We start from the raw sequence: 25,517 nt of genomic DNA on the forward strand, positions 1-25,517 counted from the left end.
AACTTCTAGTAATAATTCAATTTCAGATTTAGTAACTCAATGTAAATTAAAAATGCAGGTATTTGATCAGCTGGAATAAGTTTATGCAGTAAAAGCATCCAAGAAAATTCATGAGCCTAGAACCAATGATACCTCCTTAGAATAAGGGGGCAGCTACATGAAACTGATAAATTTCTCCCTTTCCCCCCCACTATTTACTTTAGTAATTTAGTCTCGCACTGTACTGTGACCGCAAAACAAATTTTATGTTGTATATCATTGATATTAAGTCTGAATCTGTAGTGTTTGGAATTGACACAGAGACCAGTGGAAGCAGAATCCTCGTGTACAAAAAAGGCTGAGAGAGAAAGATTTCTATCAGTAAAGGTGGCAAGGGTTATGGGGAAAGAGTAAGTGGATTTAATGAATGTCGAGATCAGCCATAATGAGGCATCAAAGGGCAAAATGCCTTGTGGCCACATTTCATGGTCTTAGGATATCAGAATGGCAGCAATGTACAAGTTCCTGCATGCAGACATACACAAACCCCCATGCTCATGTACATGCTCTAGGTCTCGCAGAACAATCTTCCAAACACCTCTTCCCCGAAGTGCCCTACACTTCTCCCTCCCTTACCAGCGATGGTCTGTATGCAGTTAAAAAGGTCGTTTTTCTGATATCCATAAATCAATATTATAAAGGAAAATACCCAAAGATTAGTTACAATGATAAATGTTTAAAAAAATGACATAGATACACAATAAGACTGAGAAGAATTACCAAAAGCGCAGAGGAAATCAGTTCAGCTGTCCGTAGGAATGAATGTTTTATGCATGTATTATGTTGGACTTTTATATCTGATAATATGGGAGCCTTGTTTTATGTCCAAAATTCAGGCATTCATAACCTGGAGAGGACCTATACCTGCCTTATGCAGCCTCCACCACCACTTGTTCTCCCCCAAGGGGATACTTTTTACCATCCCCTCCTTGCCTGAGAAACAGTATCTGAGACCTAACATAAATAACCCAACCAGTGATTTCCCAGAAAACAACCTGGTGAGAGCACCAAGTCTCAAACACCTGAAGTGTAAATGCACGATGGAACCAACAACTTTGAACGTAGTTGTTTTAAAAGATAATTTTGAAATGCACATCAGCAAATCACACAATTTTAAAATGTACATGTGTAGCATCCTCATTTCCCAAGTGCCAAGAAATGATCAGCTGAGAAAGCCCTATACATGCAATAGTGTTCTCATACAGAAGATGTTATGATACATTGTAATATCCATTCTTCTGGGCAGACTCGATCATTTCCGGCATTGCTTCAATAAACAAAGTAAACAGTTTAGGTGCTTATGTGTATATAGTTTTAATAGGTCACAATTTTACATACCATGCTTATATTTGAATCCATCAAAAAAAGAAATCAGCTACACCAGAGACAGACTTCACTTCTTAAATAACATGCACTAATAGTGGGAAGACCTTCATATTCCACATACAGCAATGACCAAGCACAATCTGGAATCAAGCTGGGAGTGTATCTGCCCTTTTGTGGGATCCACAGTACAAACTTTTTGTGTAATTCAAAATTACTTCCCCAACCATTAATATAGCAAAGTGAATACTGTACTCACATATTTCCACAAAAAAATCTTCAGTCTTGGATATGGAAGTTACTCTGTTGCTCGTATTATGAGCCACGGCTTAAGTGGGGGTTTCCTTCAAGTAAATTACACCCACTTTGCAATGCACTTGGCACCCAAAATTTAAATCTAACATCGTTATGAAGGAGTGCTGAGTACAGCTATGGTGCAAGTGCGAGGTGCAGTCATTTGCACAATCAAAATATCTTTGAACAGACCAAATATTGAAACATTTGATCCACATAAGGCAACTTTTATAAAATGCCCTCTTGAAATTTCAAGTACACTATAAAATACTCACCTAAAATATGAGCCTGAACCATTTACCCATTACCCCCCTCCCTCTGCCCAGAACTTAACATTAAGTGCTTCTAAAATGACCACAAATCGTGTCCTTTCACAACACACCTTTTATGATTAGTATGGAGAAAAGTGGATTATGTCTGCCCTGACCACAATAGTGTTCTGTCTTTGATAAAATACTCAAATTGCATGGCACATTTCTGCCACTGCACATTAAATATTTTTGTGCTTCACACTCTGAGAACAACTCTTGTTTTCTCCAAATGATAGATCACAACTTAGTGTTAACCCTTTAGTTCCCAAAGCTTCCTGGGAACTTAAAATGCATATTTGCAGTCTATGCACCAATGTACAAACAAACCAACCATGTATCTAATGGGGTTCCCTTGTATGTGTATTATTAGGATTCACAAAATTTCCAAAATATTTTCCAAACTGGGTTCATATGTTTTTCTAATGTACCCACCGTGTACTACTCAAAGGCAGCAGTGATACCATGATACCACTGACAATAGCAGCTCTGTGCTAGTATTTAGACAGCCTTTTTGGTGGCTTGACTTTCTTTAGAGTACCAATAAAAAAAGTCCCTTCCAAAGTTTAGAAATCACTTGGTACTACGTGCCAACATTAAATACTGTACTAGTATAGAAAACATCAACTTTGCTAGAGATCAGAGGATTTTTAAAAATACATGTGCAGTTATTCTGAACAGAGTAATTTTATCCTATGCCATTTTAAAACTTCACACATATACACAGTTAGTCCAAGTTCTTCTCTGATCATTCCTACAAAGTGCAATGATGACAATGGTGAGACTGATTGCATTGCAGAGACGTACGCGAGTACGAGCGCAGTATGGCGCAGGGGAGAAGCACCAGTCAGCAGCAGCGAACATTCGGCCGAGCTGGTGGAAGTTCTGGTGGAATTTCAGGCTCTGGCTGTAGTGACAGGATGCTGTTTGATAACTCGCGCTTGGGTACTTCAGGCATCTGAAAGTTTGCATAGGGTAAAACATTACAATTCTTTAAGCTTCAGACATCAAAAGAGAGAGATAAAAGATGAAAGCAGATTTTTAAAAACTTTATACACTTTGTGATTTCAAAGCAATTATCCAAGTCAAAAAGCTGAGTCAATATAATCCAAAGCATAAAAGCAAATCTGATGTATTTATAGAAATGCTTGACAAATACATGAAAGAATACAAAATAAAATGTAGTGCTAATAGATGAGAGATGCTGGAGGAGGCTTATGAGAAGCATTAACACCAGCTGGGGAGTTGCCAATATACAGTACTGTGGAATTTGTATGCTATCACATGCTACAATATTGCACAGGGTACTCTGTGGAAAAAGGCAATTTGCAACAATTTTGACAGCTGGCTGTTTCTCATTGCTCTAAATTGTGATTCAGGTAATGAAACAACAGCTGCCACTTCTGCTGTTGGAAGTTGTGCTCAGTGTGCCAATGATGGCAAGTTTGGGTGAGTTGTTGTCAATGGCAACATCACAAGGAGATCTTGGAGAAACATTCACTAAAATCACACTATGAACTCCTGCTTTCACTGTTTTTTTTCTACTTACAAGCATATCTGTCACTAACATTCAAACAAACATCATTTATTAGAAAGAACTTATTTGGAAAATAAATAGAACTGTTTTAGAGTTGATAAAATACTAGAGAATGCTAATATAGATAGCATTGAAGCAATGACACTTGTTGTTAACTTGGAAAAAGTCATTCACAGATATCTAGCAATATTTGGAATGAGAATTTCTAGTGATGATTACAGGCAGGCATTGGTTCAAAGTGATCACATACATCCAGCAGACGGAATGCCTGTCAGCAGCCCAACACATTTAGGAAATCTCAGATAGCAAGCCAGGAAGGAAAAGTAAAATTTTTACTCAATATACTAGCACTCAATAGAGCACTAAGGACTAAATGATGCACATGTTTAATTGTAGGAGCTGATATATCAGTATATTTTAAGAGTATATCAGAGGGAATTGTTGAACAGAGAGAATAAGTTAGGAGTTTTGAGAAGCAGTACATATAACACAATGCACCTCTAAAACAGACCTCTTGCAAAGAAAAAATATCAAGATTTTGTAACATTTTACAGCGAGTCTGGTTCATGAATAGCTCATGTTGCTAGCGATTCGAACGTTTATACTTCATTCCTTTGGAGAAGGCTGCAAAACACAGCAAAGCTTCCAACAGCAGGAGTCAATTATTTCCGCAATTTTGGGATTCCCACCTTATGTTGAATGTACAAAAATCCCAATTACTGCTGTCAGTTCACGATGTAATGAAGCAGAATCCCTTACTGTCCTAACATGGTGGTGACAAGCTGCCTTCTATTATTAGGTGGTTCTTGTGCTGAAGGCAGTTCGGTGTTTTTATACAAGGATTGCCAAGACTGTGGTCTATAACAATGAAGGAAAAATGTGTGTATTTAGTCAGGATTATGTGTGACCTAACAGGAGACTTGCAGGTTTGTTTCCAATAGCTTGCACCTACTACATTTACCCTTCTAGGAGAGTACAGACTGTGGGTTTGGAAGGTGCTGCTGATAAAGCTGCTCCTAATCAACTGCTGCTTGTGGGTCATAACACAGACAGACTGTGTTTGCAGTGTGAATGTGGTGGCCATGTGGATGGTATACCAAAAGACATAAGCAGCTTAGGCCTGGATGGTACTGAGTTTCTTTAATGCTGTTGGTGCTACTATATAGCTATTTCAAAGCATTCCATTACAGTACGAAACAGAGCTTTTCAGATAGCAGGTCGCTGGGGAAACAAGGTGGTTTGCAACTGTTTGGAGACTTCCATTGCTAGAAACTCGTGGCCTGAACATACTCATCATTTGAAAACTCTTTGCTTATCCAGGCTGCTTTTAGTGCAGATGTACTACATTACCTGAGGAACTGTAAACTGGAATTCAGCTCTTTTGCCCATGTTTGAAATAATAATGTAAGGAGGTCAGGAGTGACTGGCCCTGGCAGAATGCAATATCAGCCACCATTGAGCACATCTACATGGAGTGCTGTCACAGAAAGGCAGAGGACCATGCTTTCTTCTCATTCCTGTCATCAAAGAGATGGTACAGGAACCTCAAGACCCACACCACCAGATTCAGGAACAATTATGACCCCTCAACCATCAAGCTCTTGAACCAGAGGATAACATCACTCACCCTGAACACAGAACTGCTCCCACAACTTATGGCCTCACTTTCAAGGACTTCTCTCATGTTCTCAATGTTTATTACTGTTTTTTCTCTCTTTGTATTTGCAGTCTGTCGTCTTTTGCACACTGGTGTTTGTGGTCTTTCATTGATTCTATTGTGTTTCTTTGTATATACTGTGAGTGACCTCAAGAAAATGAATCGCAGGGTTGTATGTAGCAACATATACATATGTAATTTGATAATACATTTACTTCAAACTTGTGAAATTTGAGTGCTGGTAGGCAGCCTTTAGGTTGTAAGGGGAATCACTTTCTACTCTAATTACAACACATAAAAGGGCACTTAGTCAGGAACTTAGAAAGGGGAAGAAGGATACAGGTCCAATGTGGGCAAATGGGTTGGCGTAGACAAGTATAATGTAGCGCACATTGTCTCAGCACTACAGTTGGAATGTTGATGGAACCCATGACTTCTGTTGTATTAACGCAAGGTCACAGCAGTAGAGAGAGTAAAGCTGTTGCATGCAGTGGGAGAGACAAGGGTTCAATCCTGACTACTGATGTCAGCAGTGTGAGTTTCATATCAGTCATCTGACTGCATGGCTTTTCTTTGGGTCATCTGCTCTTCTATATCCTAATATTGTGTGTAGGGTCCGGGAAGTTTATGAGAAAGTGGGGGGAAAAGGGATTAATGTTGGATTAGAGTAAATGATTGGTGGATGATTGGCACAGACATAGTGAAATGAACAGCTTATTTGTGCTGTATCTTTCTATGACTATATCATATGAAGTGAACTTAATTAACTAATGAATGGATTTAATGATGTAGAGGATATCAATAACAGCCACTTGTGCTGGGTTCTGACAATGTCCTGGATGGAGATGTTCATGAAGTTTCCTCCTCCATTTAATTGCCACAACTAATTACGACCAGTCCTGTCAGGAATGGTTTTTACCATACAACACTGCCAGCTTCTTAAGTGACAGTCTCAACTGGCCTTGAAATTCACATGAAAGATCATAAATACAACAGTAGACTTTGATGTTTAAAAGCTTTGCTCTTCATTCAAAATGAACTTGCCTTATTTAAAATGTCATCCACGAGCTTCAAAAATATCTCACTGACATTGTAGTTGTCCTTTGCACTAGCTTCACAAAAACGCATCCCAGTTATCTGCAGGGCAAACTGAGGAAATTAAAGATTAAATGTTTAGCAAGGCAGCTGGAGAAAAATATTCCTTTGGTCTTTAAATAATTTCACTAGAAGTGGGAATATGCATTTTGATAAGGAGCATTATAAGCAAATTACAGATCTGCACAGAGCAGATCAGAAAAAGGAGGAAAAAGAATGAATTACAGATGAGTTTTGGTGTAAAATTATTTTATCTTGATCTGACTAACATTGATCCTAAAAACTGGAATTAAGCTCTCTAGCAATTACTTCAGTGCATGTGGATGTCATTCTTGGGTCAGCATTCATTATTTATCACGAAATGATTTCACAATGGAGGGGTTAAGAATAAATCATATTACAATAGCAATATGTGGACCAAATTGATTTAAGAACAGCAGATTTTGTTCCCCAAAGGATTTCAATGAAACAGATGTTTTTATGATAATTCAGCAATTTTTTTGATTATTACTGATGAATCAATTACCCGAATTTAATTCCTTTGGTTTGGTTTCAAATTCATGTCCCAGGATCTATACAGATGCTGACTTGTCCATTAACAACTGCAATGTCCATTAACAACTCCAATACCCTCTTCCCCATCACATTCTTTCATCATGTCTGATAACAGAATATCATGAAACTTCTAGATTTCTAAGAGAATAAAATAAATTAAATTGTATGTATTTTGAAATTGAATGCAATGTACAGTGCTTTTATTAATAGATCAACATCAAAGAGGCACCTGATTCAGGGTATAAGTTGGATAAAGTGTGAATGAGTACCTTATTCAGAATTCTGCCAGATAGAAGTGGAGAAGGTAAAACAATGCATGCAGCAAGGAGGAATATTCCATGAAATGCCATGGATTGATTTAACATGCAGTATGCTGAATCAGACAACAGTAACTTTTAAAGCTAATACAACAATGAAGAACAGCTAGACTAGTAGAAAGTTAATTATTTTGTACACTTCAGTGAGATCATTTTTTGTACAAAACTTCCAAGGATGTCAAAATACTGTCTGCAATATAACTTAAAATGCAAATGTAGAATATTGAAAGCCCAAGAGAGAATGGATATGGAGAGGATATGGAGTGAGAGGGTCTAGGACCACAGGGCACAAACTCAGAATAGAAGGATGTCCCCTTAGAACAGAAATGAGGAAGAATTTCTTCAGCCAGCAGGTGGTGGATCAGTATAATTCATTGCCACAGATAGCTGTGGAGACCAAGTGATTAATGATTGAATGGCAGAGAGGGCTCAATGGGACAAATGACCTATTTCTGCTCGTCTTAGGTCTTGCATCTTAACAGTGCAGAAAGATGTAGCACTGTTATTTTTAAGATATGTATATCACACAATAAAGAGATAACCAGATGAATGTCCCAGAATACTTTAAAAAAAAAACTCCCTCTCTGGATCCAATTAGCCAAAAAGCCTTCCTCAACCTTCCACGAAGTTGACCTACTCAATCTTTGCTATCCAAGTACCAGAGACTGACTAACTCCTTACTGTTACAGTCTGAAAAAGAGCTTCTCACAAAATAATTTGAATGTTATTATTATTTAAAGTTCTACTTCGAGAAAAGACTCTACATCTTGATTATTTCTTACCTTCTCTCCTTGCTGACGAGTAATTGCTCGGTCAACTTCACAATCTAGCTTATTTCCCACTAACAGAAGCTCTGCATCCTCTGAAGCATACTGTGCAACACAAAATTAAAAAAACAGTTACCAGCAGTTAGAAGGTACCGTGAAGTATAGATGGACTAACACTTGAGATATTTGGTGAAAAACATGAATAATTCCAGAAGTAGCAATATTAGAACCTTAGTAACAGTGCGCTTTCTTTCCAGCAAAAAATATTTTTAGTAACCCAATCATCAATCCTGCAAGCAGAGAGAAGTCACTTGGGCAGTTATCATTGCCATGATCCTAAGTATTTTAATCCCCTACCTTATTTAGCATAGAATTCTGGAAATTTGAAATAAGAACTCAGAAACAACTCAAAAACTCAGCATGTCAGGCAACAAAAGTTTTGAGGTACTTGAAGACCAATGATAAAATATTAAAGTCAGTATGGTTTCTGTAAAGGGAAATCTTGCCTGACAAATCTGTTATGAGTTCTTCTAGGAAGTAACAAGCAGGGTGGACAAAGGAGAGCCAGTGAATGCCATTTACATGGATTTTCAGAAGGCATTTGATAAGTTGCCACACGAGGCTGTTGAACAAGATAAAATCCCATGGCGAAAGATATTGGCATGGATAGAGAAATAGCTGACAGGCAGAAGGCAGCAAGTGGGAATAAAGGGGGCCTTTTCTGGTTGGCCCACTACTTGTCACATTGTCAAAGGTTTTGATACTGTAATGGAATTGATGGCTTTATGGCAAAGTTTGCGGATGATATGAAGATAGGTGGAGGGATAGCTGGTGCTGAGGAAGCAATACGACTGCAGAAGGACAGACAAATTGGAAATATGGGCAAGAAATAGTGGCAGTCGGAATACAGTGTTGGGAAATGTATGATAATGCATTTTGGTAAAAGGAACGATAGTACAGATTTATCTAAATGGGGAGAAGGTTCAAACATCAGAGGCGCAGAGGGACTTAGTCCTTGTGCAAGATTCCCAGAAGGTTAATTTACAGGTTGAGACTGTGGTAAAGACGGCAAATGCAATGTTGGCATTTATTTCAAGGGGAATAGAATATAAAAGCAAGGAGAAAATTATGAGGCTTAATAAGACACTAGTCAGGCCACAGTTGGAACACTGTCAATAGTTTTGGGCCCCATATCAATAAGGATGTGTTGTTATTGGAGAGAATTCCAGAAGTACTTAATGAATACTTTGCTTCAGTATTCACTACAAAAAAGGATCCTGGCGATTGTAGGGATGACTTGCAGTGGACTGAAAAGCTTGAACATGTAGATATTAAGGAAGACGATGTGCTGGAGCTTTTGTAAAGCATCAAGTTGGATAAATCACTGGGACCAGATGGGATGTACCGCAGGCTACTGTGGGAAGCAAAGGAAGAGATTGCTGAGTCTCTGGCAATGATCTTTGCATCATCAGTGGGGATGGGAGAGGTTCCAGAGGATTGGAGGGTTGCGGATGTTGTTCCCTTATTCAAGAAAGAGAGTAGGGATAGCCCAGGAAATTACAGACCAGTGAATCTTACTTTAGTGGTTGGTAAGTTGATGGAGAAGATCCTGAGAGGCAGAATTTATGAACATTTGGTCAGGCATAATATGATTAGGAATAGTCAGCTTGGCTTTGTCAAAGGCAGGTTGTGCCTTACGAGCTTGATGGAATTCTCTGAGGATGTCACTAAACATATTGATGAAGGTAGAGCCATAGATGTAGTCCTGACGAAGGGTCTAGCCCAAAATGTTGACTGCACTTCTTCCTATAGATGCTGCCTGGCCTGCTGTGTTCCACCAGCATTTTGTATGCGTTGCTTGAATTTACAGCATCTGCAGATTACCTTGTGTTAGTGTATGTGGATTTTAGCAAGGCATTTGATAAGGTACCCCATGCAAGGCTTATCAAAAAAGTAAGGAGACATAGGATCCAAGGGGACATTGCTTTGTGGATCCAGAACTGGCTTGCCCACAGAAGGCAAAGAGTGGTTATAGACGGGTCATATTCTGCATGGAGTCCGGTGACCAATGGGGTGCCTCAGGGATCTGTTCTGGGACCCCTACTCTTTTGTTATTTTTATACATGACCTGGAAAAAGAAGTGGAGGGATGGGTTAGTAAATTTGCTGATGACACGAAGGTTGGGGGTGTTGTGGATAGTGTGGAGGGCTGTCAGAGGTTAAAGCGGGAGATTGATAGGATGCAAAACTGGGCTGAGAAGTGGCAGATGGAGTTCAACCTAGATAAGTGTGAAGTGGTTCATTTTGGTAGGTCAAAAATGATGGCAGAATATAACATTAATGGCAAGACTCTTGGCAGTGTGGAAGATCAGAGGGATCTTGGGGTCCGAGTCCATAAGACACTCAAAGCTGCTATGCAGGTTGACTCTGTCGTTAAGGCGACATACAGTGCATTGGCCTTCATCAATCGCGGGATTGAGTTTAAGAGCCAAGTGGTAATGTTGCAGCTATATAGGACCCTGGTCAGACCCCACTTGGAGTACTGTGCTCAATTCTGGTCACCTCACTACAGGAAGGACGTGGAAACCATAGAAAGGGTGCAAAAGAGATTTACAAGGATGTTGCCTGGATTGGGGAACATGCCTTATAAGAATAGGTTCAGTGAACTCGGCCTTTTTTCCTTGGAGCAACTGAGGATGAGAGGTGACCTGATAGAGGTAAACAAGATAATGAAAGGCACTGATCACATGGATAGTCAGAGGCTTTTCCCAGGGCTGAAATGGCCAGCACGAAAGGGCATAGTTTTGAGGTGCTTGGAAGTAGGTACAGAGGAGATGTCAGGGTTAAGTTGTTTTTTAAAATATAAAACGCAGAGAGTGGTGAGTGCATGGAATGGGCTGGTGGCGGAAACGATAAGGTCTTTTAAGAGACTCCTGGATGGATATATGGAGCTTAGAAAAATAGAGGGCTATGGGTAAGCCTAGGTATTTCTAAGGTAAGGACATGTTCAGCACAGCTTTGTGCGCCAAAGGGCCTGTATTGTGCTGTAGGTTTTCTATATTTATATGTGGTTCCAGAGGATGATTCTAGGATTGAAGGGGTTAACATATGAGGAGAGCTTAGCAACTTTAGGCATTAACTCGGTGGAATTTAGAAGAATGCACGGGATGTCATTGAAACCTACCGAATGTTGAAAGGACTAGATAGGGTGAATGTCAAGAAGATGTTTCCTATGGTGGGGATATCCAGAACTGGAGGGCACTGCCTCAAAACTGAGGGGTGACCTTTTAAAACAGAGGTAAGGAGGGATCTTTTTATAGCCAGAGAGTAGTGAATCTGTGGAATGCTCTGCCACAGACTGCGCTGGAGGCCAAGTCTGTGAGTATATTTAAGGCAGGAGTTGATAGTTTCCTGATCAGTCAGGGCATCAAAGGTGTATGGGGTTGAGTGGGATCAGCCATGATGGAATGGTAGAGCAGACCCAATGAGCTGAATAACCTATTTCTGCTCCTATGTCTTATGGACAAGAAAATTGTACATGTCTCTCCACTTTAAGAAGGGAATGAGGAAGAAGAAAGGAACTTACAGGCCAGTTAGCCTGACTTCAGTGGTTGGAAAGATGTTGTGTCCATTATTAAGAATAAGGTTTCAGGGTATTTGGAGGCACAGGATAAAGTAGGCCAAAGTCAACATGGTTTCTGTAAGGGGAAAACCTTGTTTGACAAATCTGTTGGAATTCCAGCATCTGCAGATTTTCTGTTGCTTAACCATGTAGCAAAGATTGGCTAACTGGCAGTAGACAAAGATGGGGTAAAGGGGGCCTTTTCTGGTTGGCTGCCGGTGACTAGAAGTGCGCCACAGGGGTCAGTGTTGGCACCACTTATTTTCACATTATATGTCAATGATTTGGATGATGGAATTGATGACTTTGTGGCAAGTTTGCAGACGATATGAAGATAGGTGGAGGGGCAGGTAGCATTGAGCAAGCAGGGCATCTACAGAATAACTTAGACAGATTGGGGGAAATAGGCAAAGTGGCAGATGGAAAATATTGTATGGAAGTGCATGGTCATGCATTATGGAAAAGGATTAAAGGCCTGGACTAGTTTATAAATGGGGAGAAAATTCAAAACTCTAAGGTGCAAAGGGACTTGGGAGTCTTTGTGCAGGATTCCATAGATGTTAACTTGCAGCATGAGTCAGTGGTAAAGAAGGCATAAGTAATGTTAGCATACATTTGAGGACGCGAAGAATACAAAAGCAAGGATGTAATGCTGAGGCTTTATAAAGCATTTATCAGACCATACTTGAGAGTATTGTGAGCAGTTGAGGGTCTCTTATCTGAGAAAAAATGGTGCTGACATTGAGGGTCCACAAAAGGTTTACTAGAATTATCCCAAGGAAGAATGGGTTAACATATGATGGCTCTGGGACTGTAGTTGCTGCACTTTAGCAGAATGAGTGGGGATCTCACTGAAACCTATTGAATACTGAAGAGCCTAGATAGAGCGGATGTGGAGAAGATGTTTCCTATTGTGGGGCAGTTAAGACCACAGGGCACAGCCTCAGAATTGAGTAACATCCATTTAGAACAAAGAGGAAAGATTTCTTTTGCCAGAGGGCAGTGACCTATGGAATTCATTGCCACAGACAACTGTGCAGACCAAGTCATTGGGTATATTTAAGGTGGTAATTGAAAGGTTCTTGGCTAATCAAGCATCAAAGGTTATTTGGAGATGGAATGCCAAGGCAGACTCAATGAGTCAAATGGCTTAATGCTGCTCCTGTGTCTTATGGTATTATCTTTTCGTGCCCAAGTGAAACAAACACGTTTGCTAACAGACCAGACCAAAAAGTTTTCTGGAAGCAAACAAAACAAAGCATATTAAAGTCAGATTCAGCCAAAATAGATACTGGACTTTTACAAATTCTCTGAAAACTTACAAATTTTACAATATCAGCTTCATTACCTTGTCAATCATTTTCATCCATTTAGGTACATCTTCAAATGTTTCTTTTTTTGTAATGTCATATACCAAGATAATTCCTTTGGCACTCCTGTAGTATGCTGAAGTAATGCTGTTGAATCTCTCCTGCCCTGCAGTATCCCTGAGGAAAAAGTGTGATTTTAAAAAGTTAAGAATATTCAAAACTTTGACACAATGAAGCACCTACACGTCCAATCAGTTGTTTTTTTCCCCCTGCCACCTAGTTACATTAGTAATCCAGGACTCGAATAGAGATTTATGCAGTGGGTTGATTAAAATAACCTTGGTCAAAAAAGTACTTAACTCAGCTGATAAATGTCAGCCTTTTAAGCAAGGAACATTAAAAAATAAAGGTAATTGAATACATTGTCAAAAGTTGTATAGACCTGCTTTGATTAAATTATTACAAATGCCCAAATAACCATTAATTATAAATAACAAAGATAGATAGGAAAGAGGCTGGCCATATATAATTTAGTAAAGTATGAGATAATGACTTAGTGAGGTTCAACTAAGCAACAGAGTATATAATAAATGACCGGATACCCTTTGTGGAGGAACAAAGGCATCTTTGAATTTATATCCAAGTATTCTTAAGGACAGTATGATCATTCAGTAATATGGTTAAAAAGACAAATTTGTTTTCCTTTATTTGCAGAGGCATGCCATTTATTGCTGATGGGTTATACTACAACTGTAAAGGTACACTAGAATAATATACCCATTTCTAATAACTACATTATAGGAAAGATTGAATTTGGATATAGAACACACAAAGGAGATTTATTTACAAGGATGCTGCCAAATTTTAACCAATGGAAGTTTGGATAAGCTAGGGTTGTTTTGTTTGAAATAGTGGTGATTGAGGGGAGATTTAATTGAGGCATATAAAATTTCCAAATAAACTGATTTTCCCTAGCAAAAGAGTAAAAAAAAAAGTTGGTCAAGGCTCACAAGGGAGATGGAAAAGTAGAAGTCCATAATTTAAAAGAATATTTGCATCTGTACTTAAGAGTCATGAACTACAAGAGTTCAGTCCTGCTGTAGAAGATGGAATTAGAAGGGCAACTATTTATTGACCAGCACACTTGAGGGGTTGAATGACCTTCCTGGGTCAAATTTATCAGATTCTATTAAAAGAGCTGAAACACTATGTATTACTACCCATTTTGATTAAAAGTCCAAATAGTTTTGTAGCTTTGTAGCATCCGATGAGGCAGATGAATAACCACAAGTCATATCACAAATAAAACCAAACAATACAGTTTGAATAAAATAATACATTTTACCTCCGCATGCTCCAGTAGAAACAGTGCTACTATTTGCCAGCCTCTCGCAGCCATATCTTAAAGAGTCACACAGATGAGGGATGAGAACACACAGACAGTTAGAAATTAGACTATTGTTAACTGGAGACTATGGATGAGTAAGGAATTCCAGAGCAGTGCTGCAATCCAAAGCCAAAATCCTGTTGGGAAGTGGGGTGGAGTGGAGTGGAGTGTTAGTAAGCTTTTTATTATCATTCACAAGAGTTCATGAAAACAAAGACAACTGACAAACCATGTGTCTCACACAGACTATCTGTCACATCTCCATTGTTCTTCCTCACTGATGGGACAGTATGGTAGCCAAATGTAGTTTAGAAATACTGAAATCCTACGTACCATATATTAGTACACACAGCAGCAGCGGTCCTACAGGCTTATTAAAGGCTTTATGTTAAATAAGACCAAGGGAAATTTCCTGTAACACTCAATGTTGGCACAGGTGGTTTATACTCTGAAAATATTAAGACAGCTTGTTTTCTACTGCTTTCAAATCGTTGCATTGTGAATACTATTTATTCCTATTGAAATGAAAAAACATCTGCACAAATCAAATGCATTATCCAATCATTGGAATTACATGGATGGGATGAATTAACACCGCTTTCCAGCTTAGAAAAATGAATGAAGATACTTTAATTAGCAGGATTGACACCAATTGAATATTTTAAGCTATCATTTCAAATTCTTGCACTACAAGCTGATGCCAATCTGCTTTAGTAAAAATGCCATATGTCACACCAAGGGGACCAGAACACAGAGTGATTTAGGCTTGTCACTGATTAGAGGTGCTGTTAAGGCAATTACAAAATGAATCACCCAGTGATCTAACAGTGGGCTGACCATCCTGGGATAAAGAAACAATGTTAAAAGCCCAGTTAAAGGAAGTTGGGAACAAAGTGAACAAAACTAAACAACTGTCCAAGGTTATTTCAGTATTTGTGTCTTGCTTGGCTCTGTCAGACGACAAAAGTAGCCACTATGAAGTAAATTAGCTAAGGTAACAACAAAACTAAAGTTTTGAAAATTTTATTTTAAGAACAATTGCACTGCAGGCTGAAAAGGTAAAAAAAAAATCGAGATTAAATCAACATTGTTAAAAATGCAGCCTTTGCACTATGTTTTGAAATTTCAACTGGGTCCAAAACTTCAAAAAATAACAGCAGATCCTTACCAGAAGTGGAAAACCAGCCCATGCCAAGGATGAGATTGCAAGTGAAATTTCAAGTCAGGGGTAACAAGAAACTCAAAATGAGTTGTTCACTTACCAGATTTGTAATCTAATTTTCTTCCCTCTTAGCTCTATTGTTTTGATTTTAAAATCAACACCTATAAACAAATACAGCAAAAGAAAAAGGAGGAATAAGCAGCAAAAGCAAATCCAAAGTTGAATTCAAAAGCAAAAAGCAAACATTTCCAACAGGATACATAGCATTCTGTAAAAGCTTAATTTTCATATCATAGGAAAAGGACAGGGAAAGATAGCTACCCAGGATACTGTAATGTGTGTGTGTGTGTGTGTGTGTGTGTGTGTGTGTGTGTGTGTGTGTGTGTGTGTGTGTGTGTGTGTGTGTGTGTGTGTGTGTGTGTGTGTGTGTGTGTGTGTGTGTGTGTGTGTGTGTGTGTGTGTAAAATGAACACAATATTTGGTTTTAAATATTTTAGTTAACATTTTTCAAACAGATTACAACACACTACAAGTTCATTACATGGATATGGCAGTAAAAGAAAGATATATATAGATATACATACACACACAAACACAGTCAGATGACAATAAACTTGAACTATTAACCATGGAAAAGGATGTGGAAGCTAGTGACTTCATGTGAAGTAACAGTGATATCTTGGAGCATATCAACATTACAAAGGAAGTTGAAATGGAAGTCTTGTAATGTGAAAAAGTGGATATAACAGGATCTTGTATATAGAAGGCAGGACTGAATAAAGATAGTTAACAAGGGTTTATGAGTGGGAAATCTTGTTTTAAAAAATATTTGGTTTTTGTTGAAGGGATGAAGGCAAGGTGATACACTTTATCTACATGAACTTTAGCAAGGTCTTTGACAAGGTCCTGCATGGTAGGCTGTTACAGAAGGTTAGATCACAAGGGATCTTATGTTGAGTGAAACTTGGGTTGGTGAAAAGAGTCAGAGGGTGGTAATGAGAGGATTGTTTTCCCAGACAGAGCCCTATAACCGGTGGGGTGTCAAAAGAATCAGTGCTGGGTCTTCTGTTGTTTGTCATATATATTGTAAATGGCCTAATTCTGCAAATGGATGAGAATGTAATTCATTTACAAATGACACTAGAATTGGTAGTATAGTGGAGAGTGAAGGCGAATGAAGGTTACAACAGGAATTAGATCAAATGGGCATGGGAATGGCAGACAGAACTTAACTCAGACAAGTGCAGGGCACTGCATTTTGGCAAATAAAACCAAGACAAGACATACACAGTAAATAGCAGGGCTTTGGGAATTGTCATTGACCTTAGACCTTGTGATAGCTGACTAAAAGTGGCGACACAGGTGGAAAGAGCATTGAGGAAGGTGCGTATTTTCCTTCATCGGCAATGGCTTTGACTGGCATTGACTGCAAGAATTGGGATATCATGTTACGACTGTTCAAGAAATTTACTTGTTCACATGGCGTACCATGTGCAATTCTGATCACAGTAATCAAGAAGGAGGTGATTAAGCTTGAGAGGGTTCAGAAAAGATTCACAAGAACATTGCCTGGTTTGGAGGGTTAAGTTATGAGTAGAGTTTTTCCAACTTGGATCTGTTTTTCTCTGGAGCAAAGAAGGCTGAAAAGTGACATTATACAGGTATATAAAGCTATTAAAATGCATACATTGGATAGAAAGCCAGTTTCCCATGACAGATGTGTCTGCAACTAGGGGCGTAGGCTTAAGATGAGAGGAAGGTGGTTTTATTTCAGAATTGGAATAACTATCTTATATTGACACACTGCTTACCTTACTGATTTACTAGCTGACATGTTTTAGCAGACTGTTTGCAAGCTTTACTTCCACTGCATTCTATTATTATGAAAGTTGATTAAACTTTTGTCACATTTATCACCAGGACAAGTACATTCTCTTCCAGGCTGATTATTTGTCTTTCAGTCCACCTTGAATTTCATTTGCTTTGTGACAAATGTAACCTCCAAAATAATGTGCAAATCCATTTTGAAAAGCAGCTTTCATACAGAAGTTTTTAAAAAAATGATGCATGTGTTGCAGGAAATAATTACGGTATCCTGAAGTAAATGAGTACCCATAGCTGGAGATATAAACCCAACTGAAACCCAGGAGGAACGTGCAGTTGTTACAAGATAGCCAAGAAACAAATAAAATTACTATGTATCAAAGTTTCAAACCTGAAATGTTTGCTTTAATATATTTTTTAATTGTACAATTTCATAGCTACTCTATTTCAAATGGTTAGGTCAGAGGGACAGAGACAGAAGCAAGCAGCTTGGCCATCTGAGTGCGCTGACCATCAAGCACCCATTTACACTAACGCGCTATTTAATTCCATCTTTTTTTAACCCATCTTTTCATCAAACACATCCAAATACTATCACTCACCTATAAAGAGGCAACTTACAATGCCCAATTAACAAATGTACCTGCATTGCATTGGGAGGAAACCAGAGCACCCTCAGGAAACTCGCAGTCATGGGAGAACTGACAAACTTCATACACACTACACCTAAGGTCCGGATGAACCCAGTTCTCAGTCATTGAGAGACAGCAACAATACTTGGGGATGCTACTGTGTCACTCATTGCAAAAGAGAAACTTTTCTATAAGAAACACCTATGGGAAACCTAACAAAACTTGCTTAGATATATGAGCAAATTAAAATTAGCACCAAAGTTACCCTCAAGCAATACAAATGAGGCACTTCGATATGGTACCTGCACCCAACATCAATAAAGCTGCCATCACTAAACATGTATTGTGTACAGTTCTGGTCACTGAATTATAGGAACGATGTCAACAAAATAGAGAGTACAGAGAAGATTTACTAGATGTTACCTGGGTTTCAGCACCTAAGTTATAGGGAAAGGTTGAAAAAGTTAGGTCTTTATTCTTTGGAGCATAGAAGGTTGAGGGGGGACTTGATAGAGGTATTTAAAATTATGAGGGGGATAGATAGAGTTGATGTGGATAGGCTTTTTCCATTGAGAGTAGGGGAGATTTAAACAAGAGGAGACGAGTTGAGAGTTAGGGGGCAAAAGTTTAAGGGTAACTCGTGGGGGAATTTCTTTACTCAGAGAGTGGTAGCTGTGTGGAACGAGCTTCCAGTAGAAGTGGTAGAGGCAGGTTTGGTATTGTCATTTAAAGTAAAATTGGATAGGTATATGGACAAGAAAGGAATGGAGGGTTATCGGCTGAGTGTGGGTCAGTGCGACTAGGTGAGAGTAAGCGTTCGGCACGGACTAGAAGAGCCGAGATGGGCTGTTTCCATGCTGTAATTGTTATATGGTTATAAGAAACACTGAGAATTTGGGGGGGGGGGGGAAATCACTGAGCAGTCAGTGCTGCCATAAAGGAAGATTGTTACAATGCATCAAACAGTATCACTCCAGAATATTTCTGTTAGTGCTCCAGAGGGACATAATCCAACCACCTTCAGCTATTTTATAACGATCTTTATTCCATTATGATGCTTGGGAGTGGAGCTATTCACCAACTATTCCAGACCTCTTTTTATAAGTATGTCAATAAAACATGACTCATTCATGTTAAGTTTAAGAAGCCTACATATCAACAGTCAAGAGGTAGATTACAATTATGCCATACTATGTACAAGTCAAAAACCATCTCCAAGCAATTTCACATACATCATAATTGCTAAAATATCAACATAGTAGTTTTGAACAATAAGCAAATAGTAAACCAAAGAGCTGATTATTGATTACAGAAGGAAGAAACCGGAGGTCCATGAGTCAGCCCTCATTAGGGGATTAGAGGTCGAGACAGCAACTTCAAACTCCTAAGCATTATCGTATCAGAGGATCTGTCCTGGGACCAGCACGTAAGTGTCATTACAAAGAAGGAACAACGCCTGTACTTTCTTAGAAATTTGCACAGATTTGGCATGTCATTTAAAACTTTGCACCAATGGAAATCTGCCACAGTGGACAGTACCCTGACTAGTTACATCATGGCCTGGTATGGAAATACCAAAGCCCAAGATTGGAAAAGCCTCCATAATAGTGGTGGACATTGCAGGAAAAGCCCTCCCCACCACTGAGCACATCTACAAGAAGCTCTAGTACAAGAAAGCAACATCCATTGTCAACAACCTGCACCATCTGATAAAGTTTAAGGGAATTGGGGGATTCTCAGATTCCTGTAAATAATGGGTTAAGTACCAATTATGTGTATTTTGTGACTGCAGTGGGTTTGAATGATGTCTCACAGCTGCTTTCTCTGGAGCAAGATAAGGGTTAAGGTTCACCCAGATCCACATAAGATGTCTCCTGGTTTTGACAAAAGGCAGTACCTGATAGAAATTAGACAGGACATTCCTTTCTTAATTAAAGCATAAATTTGATGGATGTTCTTATCTTTGTAATTAAGTTGTGGCTCCAACAACCAGGTAGGACATTCCTTTCTTTAATTAAGGTGGCTGGAGTGTCTATCAAACTGATTGTTCTTTTGTATCAATAGTGCATTGACTTGGCTGGAATGCTTATCAAACTGATTGTTCTTTTGTATTGGTGGCCTTATAAATTGTAACAGTTCTGGCAGGCTAACAGTGAACTTGTTGGACCGCTGGATAATGAGAACACTTCTCCCCCTGATGTCGGGACCAAGTTCCCTCACCGGCTGAGCTCGAAGAAATAAACTTGTGAAAAAGATAAGTAGCGATCTTTTTGTGCTGTCGTTATTTGATCCGGCAAATTTACATTTACACATCTAGGCCATGCTCTCTTCTTGCTGCTGTCAAGGGGCAGGAGATACAGAAGTGAGCACCACTGAATTCAGAAACAGTTATTACCCTTCAACCATCAGACTCCTGAACCAGCACAACCTCATTCAACTCAACTCTGAACTGCTTCTACAACCTATGGACTAACTTTCAAGGACACGACAACTCATGTTCTCAGTTTTATTTATTCATTACTTTTTTTTTGTATTGTCTTTTTTGACACATTGGTTATTTGTCACTACCGTAGATGTCGGATTATAAGCCGCTACTTTTTTCCCACATTTTGAACAGCTTTGAACACTGCGGCCTTTACTACGGTGTGGCTAATGCATGATTTTTTTTCATGCCGCCAAAAACATTTTGCCTCGTAACAGTAGACCAATAAAATTGATGAGTAGTTCACAGAGGTCCAATGAAATTGTACGATAAATCAAGCGCACTTTCACAATTAAATTATTGTAAATCAGTCATTTGTACTCACCCTCATCAACATGGAAAACACTCGAAGAAAAGCATTGTGCTGCCTTTATGGCAGTTATTTAGTTTATAATATTTTCGCTTAGTACCGTAGATTCCGGACTACAGAGCGCACCTGATTAAAAGCCGCTGGCTCTAATTTTAGAAATAAAATCAATTTTTTACTTGTACAGGCCGCACCGGATTTTAGGCCGCACCAGATTTTAGGCCGCACCGGATTTTCGGCCGCAGGTGTCCCACGTTGTAATATGAGATATTTACACAGAAAGATATTACACGTGAGGATTTTTTAACTTTTAATTAAATCCATATGGTAACAAAAACAAATACATATTGCAAATGCTTTTTTTCGAACCGTGCCTGTAACGCGGCTACTTTTAAATATACGTTGCGTATACTTCTTTACTGAACAACATTCCAATATCTCCTAACGACTGGTAAAAAAATATATATACTGCAGCCTACCAGGAAAAGTTATTGATCGCCTTTAACTTAAAAGCAGCTTTTTCGCTCCGCCGCTCCCCCCCGCCATCCCGTTTATCGCAAACCGGCGTTTTCCCACAAGACGCGGCGAAACCGGGTGTGACGTCATAGCATCCCGCGATGTAGTACAGAAAACAAATATAGTTAAAACTCTTCTAACTTTAACTAGAAAATGAATTACTAAGCGAAAATATTATAAACTAAATAACTGCCATAAAGGCAGCACAATGCTTTTCTTCGAGTGTTTTCCATGTTGATGAGGGTGAGTACAAATGACTGATTTACAATAATTTAATTGTGAAAGTGCGCTTGATTTATCGTACAATTTCATTGGACCTCTGTGAACTACTCATCAATTTTATTGGTCTACTGTTACGAGGCAAAATGTTTTTGGCGGCATGAAAAAAAACCACGTATTAGCCGCTCTGTATTAAAGGCCGCAGAGTTCAAAGCTGTTCAAAATGTGCGAAAAAAGTAGCGGCTTAAAATCCGGAATCTACAGTAATTCATTTGTTAGTTAAAGTTAGAAGTGTTTTAACTATATTTGTTTTCTGTACTACATCCCGGGATGCTACGACGTCACACCCGGTTTCGCCGCGTCTTGTGGGAAAATGCCGGTTTGCGATAAACGGGAAGGCGGGGGGCGAGTGGCGGAGCCAAAACGCTGCTTTTAAGTTAAAGGCGATCAATAACTTTTCCTGGTAGGCTGCAGTATATATATTTTTTATCAGTCGTTAGGAGATATTGGAATGTTGTTCAGTAAAAAAGTATACGTAACGTATATTTAAAAGTAGCCGCGTTACAGGCACGGTTCGAAAAAAAGCATTTGCAATATGTATTTGTTTATGTTACCATACGGATTTAATTAAAAGTTAAAAAATCCTCACGTGTAATATCTTTCTGTGTAAATATCTCATATTACAACGTGGGACACCTGCGGCCGAAAATCCGGTGCGGCCTAAAATCCGGTGCGGCTTGTACAAGTACAAAATTGATTTTATTTCTAAAATTAGAGCCAGCGGCTTTTAATCAGGTGCGCTCTGTAGTGCGAAATCTACGGTATTTATTTTTGTGTAGCTTTTCATTGATTCTATTGTATTTCTTTGTTCTACTGTGAATGCCTGTAAGAAAACAAAATCTCAGGGTAGTATATGGTGACATACATGTACTTTGATAATAAATTATCTTTGAACTCTGAATAACATCAAGGTAATTGTACAAGCTGATATCTCACCTTCTGATCCTATAATGCTTCTATAATATAAAGAGGCTGAAGCCATATGTATGATAGGATATCATTTATCAAGATGGGTGTAGCACTGGCACTGAACTCTTCTGACGCTCACGCATGCGCTATATACCGTAGATGTCGGATTATAAGCCGCTACTTTTTTCCCACATTTTGAACAGCTTTGAACACTGCGGCCTTTACTACGGTGCGGCTAATGCATGATTTTTTTTCATGCCGCCAAAAACATTTTGCCTCAACAGTAGACCAATAAAATTGATGAGTAGTTCACAGAGGTCCAATGAAATTGTACGATAAATCAAGCGCACTTTCACAATTAAATTATTGTAAATCAGTCATTTGTACTCACCCTCATCAACATGGAAAACACTCGAAGAAAAGCATTGTGCTGCCTTTATGGCAGTTATTTAGTTTATAATATTTTCGCTTAGTAATTCATTTGTTAGTATTTTCTAGTTAAAGTTAGAAGTACTACATCCCAGGATACTATGACGTCACATCCGGTTTCGCCGCGTCTTGTGGGAAATACCGGTTTGCGATAAACGGGAAGGTGGGGGCATTAGGCCAGCGCGAAACGCTGCTTTTAAGTTAAAGGCGATCAATAACTTTTCCTGGTAGGCTGCAGTATATATTTTTTTACCAGTCGTTAGGAGATATTGGAATGTATACGCAACGTAATTTGTGTGTTACCGATACGTATGTATATTTAAAAGTAGCCGTGTTACAGGCACGGTTCGAAAAAAAGCATTTGCAATATGTATTTGTTTATGTTACCATACGGATTTAATTAAAAGTTAAAAAATCCTCACGTGTAATATCTTTCTGTGTAAATATCTCATATTACAACGTGGGACACCTGCGGCCTAAAATCCGGTGCGGCTTGTACAAGTACAAAATTGATTTTCTTTCTAAAATTAGAGCCAGCGGCTTTTAATCAGGTGCGCTCTGTAGTGCGAAATCTACGGTACTATCTATAAGAGGTCCTGCAAAAGATCACCAAGGTTATTTTGATAATATCTCAATTTCTTCATTTCCGTACTTTTAGCACAGTGGAAACTACACAACAGCCTCATTCCTGCTATTTCCACTTGGCATGATTAACTTATTATTATTTAATTATTTATGGTTTATATTGCTATATTTCTTCACTATTCTTGGTTGGTGCGGCTGTAACAAAACCCAATTTCCCTCAGGATCAATAAAGTATGCATGTCTGTCTGTCTTGAAATGAAGCAAGTAAAGAAAAACATCACAATCGTATTCAAATTGGCTTAAGAAATACAAAATTGTAACTAACTCTTATGAATACCAATGTGTGAATCAAAGGCATAATTAAAAAAAGTGACATAATATTTTAATAATATGACATACATGACCATGTCACAGGAGCAGAATTTGGCCATTTAGCCCATCAAATATGCCTTATCATTCAATCATGGCTGATTTATTATCCTTCTAAACTCCATTCTCCTGCCTCTCCCTGTAGCTTTTCACACCCTTACTAATCAAGAACCTATCAAACTCTGCTTTAATTATGTAATGACTCTGCCTCCACAATAATCTATTCTGAAAGTTTCTTTAATATCTAAATTCTTTGCAGCAATTCATAAGGCAAAGGTACAACACCAGAGATTTAACTGCATCCTGTCTGGAACTGCATAGATTTTATTTCAGTGTCCAATTTGGTTTATTGGTCATCAGAGACCACATCATTTGCACATCCTACACCAGGCTCCTGAAATAGACATTCCTTTCTGAGCTCTCACAGCGATTACCAATGTGTGCTCTATCCCTCCTTGAAGAAATATATCATTCCTCCCTAACTCCTGTGGCCATTTACAGTGCAAGGAGCATTTAGGATGGCATGGAGAACCTCAAGCCCGTGTGTTGAGAGTACACAGGAATGCCGTACAAGTTGTGGAATAAGTGCATCATCTCACAAACTTAACCACTCACCTGCACCACTGGGTACTCCCTGCCCTATCTGTGGAAGAGTCAACAGTTCCCACATTGGTCTCCATCAGACACCTCAAAAACCACAAAACTGGGATAAAAATAATGTATTCTTGATGCTTAAGGACTACCTAAGGTAGTGAATTTATTTTTTCAATAAGCAGTACTATTTAATTACATTATAGTGACATCCTGTATTATTTTTATCATTATAGACTATGACTAAATTTATCACCATGCTGAAGGAACAGTGTTTACCATCATCTGCTGTAACTGGATGCTATTTACAAAGTCAGTCTGGAAAATGGATAGCACATACACAACCCCAATGGCCATCAGATGCAGCTAACTCCAATAAATTACTTTTACATTTCCCCTCAAAGCAGTAATAACAGCCCCAATAGAGAAAATTGTAACAAGGTCAAAATCATCAGCATTGAACCAGATCACTCTTCCAGTAGCAGAGATCTTGCAGTACTTGCATAGGGAATTAATATGCAGTAGCTCAGCTGAACATCTACATTGCAATGTACTTTCGACTTCATCAGTTCTGAAGTGTTTTGTAATTTCTTAAAAACTTCACAATAACTTCAGTCTTTCTGTTTGGTAAGAAAAGGACAGAGTGTGCAAAGCTTTGAATCAATACAGGATGAGCTCCGTCAACCTCACTGTATTGATATTGGATTATCATTACAATCCCAGATTATCTTTGCAGACTCATTTCCTGAAGAATTATTCTACCAGCAAATCACTGAGATAATGAGTATCCCCAACAACTATATTTGTAAAGCTTACTATATCTGTGCTGTATTTGCATAAACGAATTGCTTATTGTCACAGACCCACATGGTTGTTCAATGATCTCATCTAACTCTCTCTGTAGCTTGTTACAGAATATGGCAAAGCTCTCAAGTCTCTGGTGTAGGATGCAACAAATTACATCTGCAGAGTATTCAATATGATTCACAAGTCCTGATGGCATGTGTCTCAGCCTGAAACATCAGCAGATGCTGCCTGGCCTGCCGAGTCCCTCCAGCATTTTTATGTTTGTTGCTCTGGATTTTCAGCATCTTCAGAATCTCTTGTGAAACAATATACAGTGGCATGCAAAAGTTTGGGCACCCCTGGTCAAAATTTCTGTTATGTGAATAGTTAAGTGGGTAGAAGACGAACTGATCTCCAAAAGTCATAAAGTTAAAGA

General features: G+C 38.8%; 1 protein-coding gene across 1 annotated transcript in view; it reads right to left on the reverse strand.

Annotated features, from left to right (window-relative positions):
- Window positions 1–1,337: 1,337 nt before the first annotated feature.
- rab12 (RAB12, member RAS oncogene family) overlaps window positions 1,338–25,517 on the reverse strand; it is a 51,777-nt gene continuing 27,597 nt past the window's right edge. The window contains exons 2-6 of the mRNA XM_073047483.1: window positions 15,473–15,533; window positions 12,862–13,000; window positions 7,908–7,997; window positions 6,203–6,307; window positions 1,338–2,922 (exon numbers count right to left, since the gene is read on the reverse strand). Coding sequence (XP_072903584.1) covers window positions 2,812–2,922; window positions 6,203–6,307; window positions 7,908–7,997; window positions 12,862–13,000; window positions 15,473–15,533 — 506 coding nt within the window. The 3' untranslated portion in view covers window positions 1,338–2,811. The remainder of the gene's footprint in view (window positions 2,923–6,202; window positions 6,308–7,907; window positions 7,998–12,861; window positions 13,001–15,472; window positions 15,534–25,517) is intronic.

Source organism: Hemitrygon akajei, chromosome 1 (genome assembly GCF_048418815.1).
Source record: "Hemitrygon akajei chromosome 1, sHemAka1.3, whole genome shotgun sequence".
NCBI lineage: Eukaryota > Metazoa > Chordata > Chondrichthyes > Myliobatiformes > Dasyatidae > Hemitrygon > Hemitrygon akajei.